Source organism: Belonocnema kinseyi, chromosome 5 (genome assembly GCF_010883055.1).
Source record: "Belonocnema kinseyi isolate 2016_QV_RU_SX_M_011 chromosome 5, B_treatae_v1, whole genome shotgun sequence".
Lineage (NCBI taxonomy): Eukaryota > Metazoa > Arthropoda > Insecta > Hymenoptera > Cynipidae > Belonocnema > Belonocnema kinseyi.
Genome location: NC_046661.1, coordinates 96,687,518 through 96,697,455, shown reverse-complemented (window position 1 = coordinate 96,697,455; position 9,938 = coordinate 96,687,518). Strand labels below are relative to the sequence as shown.

The 9,938-nt window shown below is 31.6% G+C and overlaps 1 protein-coding gene across 3 annotated transcripts in view; it reads right to left on the bottom strand.

Moving 5' to 3' along the window:
- The window catches only part of LOC117173035 (cytochrome P450 4C1-like), a 55,596-nt gene extending 45,920 nt beyond the window's left edge, over nt 1-9,676 (bottom strand). For 2 of the 3 annotated variants that reach the window (XM_033361394.1, XM_033361396.1), the window contains exons 1-10: nt 9,525-9,676; nt 8,703-8,871; nt 2,954-3,060; nt 2,795-2,885; nt 2,069-2,254; nt 1,931-2,000; nt 1,751-1,877; nt 1,648-1,693; nt 1,462-1,577; nt 676-744 (exon numbers count right to left, since the gene is read on the bottom strand). In XM_033361394.1, the coding sequence (XP_033217285.1) occupies nt 676-744; nt 1,462-1,577; nt 1,648-1,693; nt 1,751-1,877; nt 1,931-2,000; nt 2,069-2,254; nt 2,795-2,885; nt 2,954-3,060; nt 8,703-8,868 (978 nt within the window). In that variant the 5' untranslated portion in view covers nt 8,869-8,871; nt 9,525-9,676. Of the gene's footprint in view, nt 1-675; nt 745-1,461; nt 1,578-1,647; nt 1,694-1,750; nt 1,878-1,930; nt 2,001-2,068; nt 2,255-2,794; nt 2,886-2,953; nt 3,061-8,702; nt 8,887-9,524 lie in introns of all 3 variants that reach the window. The other variant, XM_033361395.1, reaches the window with a different exon arrangement.
- Between the last annotated feature and the right edge of the window lie 262 nt (nt 9,677-9,938).

Sequence of the window (9,938 nt, the reverse complement as noted above, 5' to 3'; positions counted from 1 at the left end):
AAAATTAAAATTCGAAAATTTTTTCTAAAGCCTCCAGGGGACTTCGTTTTCGCACGAAAAAATTTTATGTGCCCTTATTGCATCCGGACCCACAATTTTATCCCGACTTTGCCGTACTTTCAGATATGAACGTTTATGAGGGTCCCCGAAGCAAAATTGACAGTAATAATGTATTTCAAAATTATAAACATTTTTATGTACATGAATATAAGACTATACATACATGGATATACGAATAAAGACACATGAATTTCACAGGAGTGAATTATAAAATAGACTATGTACATTACACACATTCGATTTTACAAATGTCCCGACAAATATATTTGAAATTGTACTTTGAAAAATAAAAAATTATATTAGTGTTAAATTATTTTAACTCTACATAACTTGAAAACATATCGACAAGCGCATATCTGTTCCATTCCAGGAAAAAACCGAGGCGAGACCGAGTAAGGATGAGACGGGACGAGGAAAAAATTACCGAGACGAACCGAGGATAGGGCCCGGGAAAACGAGACGGAACCGAGGAATGAACGAGACAAAAGCGAGCCAGGCTCGGTATTTCTCGTCTTAGACGGCATCACGAGGGAGAGGGGGGTCTTAGAGAGGGCCTATAATCCTTTTCGTAATTTAAGTACGGACCCTTTTCCCTATAACCTAAATTATTATCACCTGTATATCAGGATGTAAAGCTAACATAAGTAAAACAAAAGATATAATGGTTGCTGTGGTGTCATGTCCCTGCAAAATAAGAATACTTTTATTATTTTAAATTTATTTTCAATCGTACTACCGCAACTTGCCCTATTTTTAGACTGAGAGACTTTCCATTTGAATAAATGATAGAAACGTTTGAAACCTTAGTATCCTATAATATCAAAACATGGTCGTATGATCTGACCATGTCTTTACGATATCGCAAAGACACCGAAACGACATGGACATAGGATGTCCTAAAGTTCTCGTAAAGATGTCGTAACGATGTCGTGAAGACGCCGCCAAATTTTGTGCCCACTGGGTAGTTTCAATTGTGGCATGAACGCAATCGACAAAATTCGAGATTTGCTCGGACACACTCGGGAACATAATGAAAAGGTACTACACGAAAAATCGAGACTTGAGTTTGAATTTCTATAATCGGCCGCAGATTCCAGGCGTGCGTTAGTACGATTAATCTTTCAAATACAGATTCACAACATTTCGTATTCAAAATAATAATTTTTCGACTGAAGCTTATTAAAGACTATTATAGAAATGTCAAATTTCAGTACTTTAATATGAATAACTCGAATATTCCAATATTTTTCCGTGTTTGATAACGAGTATACTACATTTTTATTCTTTGTTCTTATTTATCCAAATGGAAGATCTCTTAGTGTACGTCAGATAATGCAGCTTGAATATGAAGAGGCATATATTTTATACAGTTTTCAATTTTTAATGTAAGATAAAAATTACTCCAAACAACATTGTATCAACTTCCTCTCGAATTTCTTCATTGGACAATTTTTTTTCATTGTCAGACAACTCCAACAATAAATCTAAAAAGGGTTTCCTTTGTCCTAAAAATGTACCTGAAAAATCGCAATTCTAAGAATAAAAATTCTGGAGAAAATTTATTTCGAGGTGAAAAATTTTATTTACTTGTAACTGATTCTTTTTCTATTTCGCTTCGCCTTCTTCGAATAATCTGTAAAAATATTTAAATGTAATACGTTATTTTAAGAAAAATTTTAATTATACGTACATAATTGGTAATACTTTGCAAGTACGCAACCGACTTATAGTACATTTTCGATGTTTTAGTCAAATTGAAAAATATGTCTGGATGTAACCAAACTTTGAATCCCCTTTGAGATAACGCGATAATTGCTCTGTAAAAAAAGGAATATTAATATTTATATTAAAAATTATTTGAAACTAATACCTTTCGGATTCTTCTAAATATCCTTTTTTCTTTTCTTCTTCAGAGATTATTGAAACACCCATGGCACTTTCTAATAAAAAATTTTGAAATCTAAAAACCATCAGCTTTTTATAATTCATAATATAAAATTGTGCCTACCACAAATGACGTTTAAAGTACAAGATGAAAGGTAGTGAATAGTTTTAAATTCCTTTCCGTCAACTTCGGCCGACATTTCATTCGCCATAATAGTCGCCTGTTTTTGAAATACTTCAACGAATGATTCGAGAACTTTTATATTGAAAGCTGGTTGAATTAATTTTCGATGAACACGCCATATTGAAGCTAAACGAATTAAAAAATGGTAATAAAAATTGCAAGAAGATTTTTTTATATTGTTTACAAAACTACAGTAGAACCTCTCTTATCCGAGCTATTGAGAACCAATCGCAACTTGGATAATCGGAAAATTCAGATAAAAAGGAATTTTACATAAAAAGAACAAAATCAGTATAATAATCTGAAAGTATACTCATACAAATATTCAATTTTTACAATTTCATGTTTAAAATAATCTTCTAAATAGTTCATATTACATATGCCATAATGTATCTTTATTTAAGAGCGTTCCACACAGTTCTTAATGTAAAGAGAATTTATATTATTAACCAATCAGAGCAGAGGTTTATGAAGATCTGATCTGGTTTATTAAGATAAGTTCAAATGTACAAATAATGCATAAGGCTCGAATAATACGGACTACTCGTGCTCTTCAGCTTGGATAAGACTGGGTCAAGTATTTTTATTTCAACTTCGGATAATCGCGAACTCGGATAAAGCGGGCTCGGATAAGCGAGGTTCTACTGTACATAGAAATTTTTTTACCTGGTGCTGTGAGCAATCCGTTTCCTACCCAAGATTGACTGAATCGATAAAAATCGTCCTTTTCCAGAGCTTTTGGGCTCATAAGAATATTCTTTAAATCCAAAATTATAAAAAGGGTACTTTCTTGAATAATATTTACTTAAATTTTTAATCTCTTACCTTAATTTGTTTTGGGTCTGAAGTGCCAATGTAAATTTTAGGTCCAACTTCCAATTTAAAAGGAGAGGGATAAGTCGTGAAGATATTCGTTATTCTGTTTAAAACATCTAAAAATAATTTCAAATTACCATAATTATAAGTGAACGTAAATTTTGCTTTTTATTATTACTTGTGTTCGACTATTTATCAAAAAATTAACTTATTATTTACAATTATTATTTCGGTGTTGGGAGTTCGGTGTTCATCTGTTTTAGAAAAATTTCTATCTTTCTTGAATAGAAATGCAAGTGTACAGTTGAAAATTGAATTATTTCCAGGAATATTTACTTTTTGTTTAAAATTTATATTTTGGTATTAAAAAATGAACTGTAATCTTAATCTTAATGCAAAAATATTTTATTTAATTCTAATTCAGTTCTATAAATCTCGAATTGGAGCAAATATACATTTAAATTGTAACGTCGCGCCCAATTTTTCAGTCATTCTTGTTATCTCAAGAGTGCGTTCCAGGCGACCACCCAGGTGAATTGGTGGGTGAAGCAAAGAAATGAACGGAGTTTACTAGGGCGAAGTGAAAGTAGAACGGTAGAATGAACGGTTTCCGGTGTGCCCCCTCCTAGAGGAAAAGTGGCGAAAGAATTGTAGTAATTGCTACGTCTCCTAGATGGCGTTCGTGTGAGTTCAGAATTAAAAATGAACTTGAGCAGACAATAGAAGTTCTGTCGTCTGCTTACGTCTGCTCAAGTTCACTGTAGCTGCAAGAATTATATTTTTTTGTGTAATGAACTTGGATTCACAATGGATTTTCACCGATAACACAAACTAAAAATTGAACCAAATCAAATCGATCATCGATCAAATGCAATCAAATGTTAAAGTATGTTGGAATCGTTCTATTATAGAACGAACAATCAAATTTTAAAGTGTGCTGGATAGATCGATTGCAACATACTTAAACATTGGATTGCATTTGATCGATGATAGATTCTATTTTGTTCAATTTTTGGTTTGTTTTATTCGTTATTATCAGTCATGTATTTAATTCAGAAAGAGAACTTAACGTAACCTAGAAATGAAGGTCAGAAGAAAAGGGGCTGGTCATTGCTGTAGACAATAATTCTTGCTAAGTCCCCTAGGTGGCGCTAATCTTGCATTTTGCCACAGTAGATAAGTACCCCCTCTAAATTCATGGAAGTGGGCACATTGTGATCGGTTTCGAGTGTGCGTTGGGTTTATGTTTCGCGCGTAATGTTTGGTGAAAGATAATTGAGGTTACGTTAAAAAAAGTTTAAAAAATGCAAGTACAGGATAAGAAGATTTTAATTGCTGCTGCAGTAACGAGGCCATTGTTATTACAAAAAGTGACGTGTTCAATAATAGTGGAAAGTGATAAGGATACTAAACTTTAGTCTTCTACTGAACTTGCGAATCCCGCAACTTCTGCCCGCCAATTCCACTGTTCACTCACTTCCACCTACCTGCTCTCCGTGGGTGGACGCGTATATTCGGATTTAGTTACTTTGCATTGCTCGAAGCGCTTCTTGCGTTGAATTTTTCTAGCGTTGAAATACAAGTTTTGCAAATGGCGGCGTCCGTATTAAGCCGGTTGTAAACAAACAACGTACATTCTTGCCATCGTTTTGTCGATTTCCTCGTCAAAATAAATGGACTATGATAGAAGTAAGATGTTCTTAAAGAAAATGGAGACAGGCTTGAGAAATGTCACATGTTATGCTCTAACGAGTCATTTGGATGATTTTGGACATCAAATGTCATGTCTTCCATTTTAAATGTGCCAAATCAAAGAAATTTCGAATGTAAATTATTAAAAGTGCCGCTGTCTTTGTTTTTGTTTATCAGTTGCAATGATGACACAACTGCTGTATTGGGAAAATTTAAGATTTTCTCATTTTTCCGCAAGAGGCGCTACGAGCGATGCAAACTAACTAAATCCGTATCCACGCGTCCAAGTTTTCCGAGAGTGGGGTCTCCTTATACTACTTCGTGGTTCCGTCCCATGATTCAATGATTCCCTTCGACGCCAACCTGTGTTCATTAGTTCACACTTAAGGGGGTTACCAGGTGCGGCGGCCCGTTTTTTTACCTTTCATTGGGATTTTTTTTTGATCAACGATAACAATATACAACTTTGAACTTCTTACTATATATTTATTTACATTTAAACAGTAAATTGTGCAGGTTTGAACCTAAAATCTATATTAAAATGCGTGTGACGCCACTCTGATAACACATATGTCAAAAAAGTGCGTCTATGGCCAGCATTATTTCGGGCGAACGGATTAGTTTAAATTAAAAAACTGAACCGCATTTTAGTCCGTGAAGCTGTGACCATATCTTAAACTAGGATATTTTTAAATATTATAAATTGAGTAATTGAGACGTTTTTGAATTTTTTCTCTTCAAATTTCATGATTTTTGTCGATTATTTTCTTACGAAAAACAAAAACAACTTGGAATTTTTCAATGATCCTTATTTAGGTAATGCGTACATATATGCTGAATCTACCCTACCAAATTTCAAAGCAATTGCTCAAACCCTTTTTGAGATATCATGCCGGCCAATCCGAAAAAAGTGGTTTCAAGAAAAACGTGTTTAAAAGTTCAAGAATGATTTGAACAATGAAGTACACCTAGTCGTTCTAACAACTCTAACTTTCCAACGACTTCGAATATTGGAATATCACTTCATTAGCATATTCTACACATGTGTAGAAATAAATTTAGTCAATAAAAAAATCTTTGTTTTTGACCGGACAGACGGGGTGATCCCCTTAAGAGCATGTGATTAGATTTCTGAGCCGGTTATCTAATTTTGAGAACGGTAACGAGAATAAGAATATTACCGAGAATATAACCGAGAAATAAATGCTCTGAGAATTTATGAAAATTTTAGAATTTATTTTAATTGAGGAAAATTGAATGTTTCGTTAACTTGGAATGATTTTTTAATGTAGAAAAATGTAACAATTCTCGTGACAAACTTTTAAACTTAAAATTTTACCAAGTTTAAATTTTCTTTGACGGCCAAGTCGGTGGGTTATTGTCAAAAGATTTTGTATTGAGTGAATCCTAGGATGCAGTGTTATGATTCATTTCCAATCTATTACGATTGAAAACCCGACTTTTTCCAAGTGAAACTGCCAACATTGGGACATTTTTATGTAAATTGTTTATAAGCATGTAAATTGTTATATTCCACAAAATATCATCAAAGATACATTTTTTAGTAATATCCGTAGCCATTGTAGCGATTAAGGAAAATTAAAATTTGGATAAAACCTTACATTTTGAATATATTGTCACAAAAATTATTCATAACAATGGTTATGGTTAACTTCTCAAATATTTTTGTGACTAGCAGTTATTCGCCAAACAGCTTAAAATATTTCCAGCGTAAAAAAATTTTTCTTTGCGAAAGGACAAAAATTTGAAAAAATCTCAAATTATAATATTTTAAATTATAATATTCGTTAATTTGTTTATCAAATTTGTTTGCAGCAAATAAATGGAATGATAAACAAATTGTTTGTATTTTTTGAGTTCCTAAACATTCATTTTAGACAATATAAAGTTTTCTGATCAGTTATCAAAGGGTAAAAAATGTTTATGCACAAAATTTCAATTTTTCCATGTTTTAAATAGAAAAATTATTAATAAACAAATAGAGAAGACAAAAGTTCGGAGGGTCAAGTTGAACAAAAAAGTGAATTTCCTCCTACTGTCCGCCATTAGTACGGTAAGTTTTTATATAGAGTTTAATAGTTTATAGTCCGTTCATTTTAGAAATGAAGTTTGCAATAATATAATTAACTATTTAATTCAGAATCTCTCCTAATTTAAAATTTTTAAATAAAATTATTAGGCGTTGAATGCAGCGAGAAAAAAGCTTTCAAGATTAAGCAACAAATAAATGCACTGTATAAATGTATATATGATATTCGGTTCAATTTAAATAAACATATACATTATATAAAATAATATTAAATAAAATTTCTCATTTATTAGTCTTTTCATTGACTTTTTACCAAATTATTCCCTCAATATACAATATACGTCATATATTTTTTATTAATTCTTCTGATCATGTATATGTTTTAAATATTTTTGTCATTGAGCTTTTTAATATTATTCATTTTTTCATTAGTTACATTAATAATTTTAACAAAAAATATTTTTTTTTTACTTTAACAAATAATACAATCAATAATATGAGGAAAATAAATCACAAAAATATAAAGTTCGATCTGCTTTCAAAACGTATCTCAAAATTAAATTTTATTCTTATTAAACTACATATTTTCATGACTTTTTCTTTTTTTTAATAATTAGTAATAGTTAAACTTATTTTTCCATCTTTTTTTTTGTTTATTTGCAAATAGCATCAAGTTTTTAATTATTTTTGCTTTTTCTTACAGCAATTCAATGAAAAAGACTATCCTACATTTTGTGGCGCCATCTGTTGGATTAGTTTACCCGACAATTCCCCTCCGGATCGTAAGAAAACATAAAAGTGGGGGCGATGCATGGGACTGGTCTCCATTCATGTAGTTTGGTTAACCACTTTACTCTCATTTTTTAGCTGTTTCTCGATTTGTTTCGAAAAAGCAGATATCAAGCGAATATCCCACAACCGTGGAACCCCTTTCGGTGACGGGGAAATATTCAGAGTGTATTTTTAAATAAATAACATTTATCAAAAATTTATTATTTTATGGTTTGAATTCAAAAATTCTATAATTCGGGGATTTTTTACTTTGGACATTTTTTCTCGGGAATTTTCCAATTACTTAAGTATTTAACTATATTGTTCGAAAGGTTTCGTTGAATCACTGTGTTAAAAAATCCTTTTTTTTTGCTTAATATTCATATTTTTAGTTGAAACTTGCTCTATTTGGTTGGAAATTCAATTTATTAATCTTTTTAACTAAAAATTTTACTACTTTGGTAAAAGCTAATCTACACAGTTAAACAGTTTTTGAATTGAAAGCTTATGGCTTGGTTTCCAAATTTAACTGTTAAGTACAAAAGCCTCTTTTTTGTTTAAAATTAATATTTTAACTAAAAATATATCTTTTCAAATTTTTTTAAGATTGATCTTTTTTATTTAAAAATCCTCCTTTTTTGGTGAACTAAAATCATTTTCTTGGTTTAAAATTTCATTTTTTTGGGTAAAAATGCATCGGTATCGAATAAAATGATTTTTTTTGACAAAAAGTCATATTTTTCGTTTGAAAATTCAATGTTTGGAGAAAATTTGTTAGGTTCAAAGGTTCAACAATTTAGATAATATTTTATTTCTATCTTGAGTGAAAAATCTCTTTTTTGGGAAAAATTTCTTCTTTTTGGTCTTAAAATTCTTTTTTTGTGTATAAATTTATTTTTTTTATTGAAATATAAACTATGACACTTTTTATGTCGTGAATTGCTTTGTTAAAACTTGGTTAAAAAGCTATCTTTTAGAGAAGAAAAGACATTTTTCTCGTTGAAACCAATTACAAAATTGCAAAAAAATTCTAGACATAAAAAATTACGTACAGGAAAAGAAGGGGGGGGGGATATTTCGTGAAAGTTTCTTACAGGAGGAGTGAGGGGAGGACTCTTAGAGAGGGTCTATAATCCGTTTTTAATTAAAGTAAGGCCCCTAATATGCGAATACATTAAAAATCATTATTTTCTTTCCTGATTTGATTCTGAAACTTACGTGCAATCGTGAAAAAATACCACTTACATCTGGGGTCCCCGTAAAAAACGTAAGCTGATCCTATAAGAGGGTAAGACTTCGGCCCAGGAAAATGTGCTACTCTTTTTTTCAGTTCTCGGTTTTCGAAAAAGTAGGAAAGAGTAGAAAGTATTACTGCAGTAGTCACGAAAATATATGCTAATATCGATAACATTTTCTGAAAAAGAAAATTCTTTAAGGCTATGTGACCAGAGGGCCACGTGACCAGATTCCTACCTTACCGAGAATTTCTTTATTTCCATACTTATTTCCATATGAAGCGTCAAATTGAGTTGAAAATTTAGGATAATAAATGAGAAGCACTAAGAAAGATGGGTCCTGTCCTAAATTTTAATACAGTGAAACCCTTCAATAGCCCTCTCTTCTATAGCCCTTTCGAGAATTTATGCCGCGCCGCGGGTAGGTGGAACAGGAAGTGCGCGGAATCTGCGGCTGTCACTCAGGCGAGCATGCAGGCGCAAGCGAACAAAATCGGATCGGGCTATAATGAGTTAGTTCCCACCCACCGTTAGCCCCAAAATCGGTGCTATAGAAGAGTTTCTCTGTTATTGTATAAAAGCTAACAAAAATTATCTATAAAAAACTTTTTATAATTATAAACACTTAGGACGAGTCCCATCTTTCTTAGTGCTTCTTATTTAGTATCCCAAATTTTTATCTCGATGTGGCGCTTTGTGTGAAAGTAAGTTAGGGAATAAAAAAAAGTTTCGGCAAGGTAGAAATCTGGTCATGAGAGTTACTCATCTCATGGCCTTAATCTAGATTTATTGAAATGAATCTGAGTACTACTATACATGAAGAAAAATTTACCTGAATCTCAACCTCGTGCTGAACTCTGAAAATGTTGAATTAGGTTCTGTTTTTCTTTTGAAAAGAAAACTTTTGTGTTCGGGAATGCTATAAATAATGTTAAAATAATATAATAACAGAATAATGAAAATATTTTTCAAATGTCGACTCAATCACTATCGGTGATGAACTAATGATTTAAAATAACATCCGTTCTTACAGCCAGGTTAAATAGAAGCAAATATATTCAATGAATATATTCACTGAACGATGCCGCGTTCTGTGGCCATTAGTATGCATGGACTGAATCGAAAATATACTATTCAAAATGACCTACAACCTACCATTCTTAAACAATTTTTAAATTTGGTTTAGAATTTTATCATTATCTATGTTTTACAGAAATAAACAAAGAGCGAAAATAAAAAATTTTTT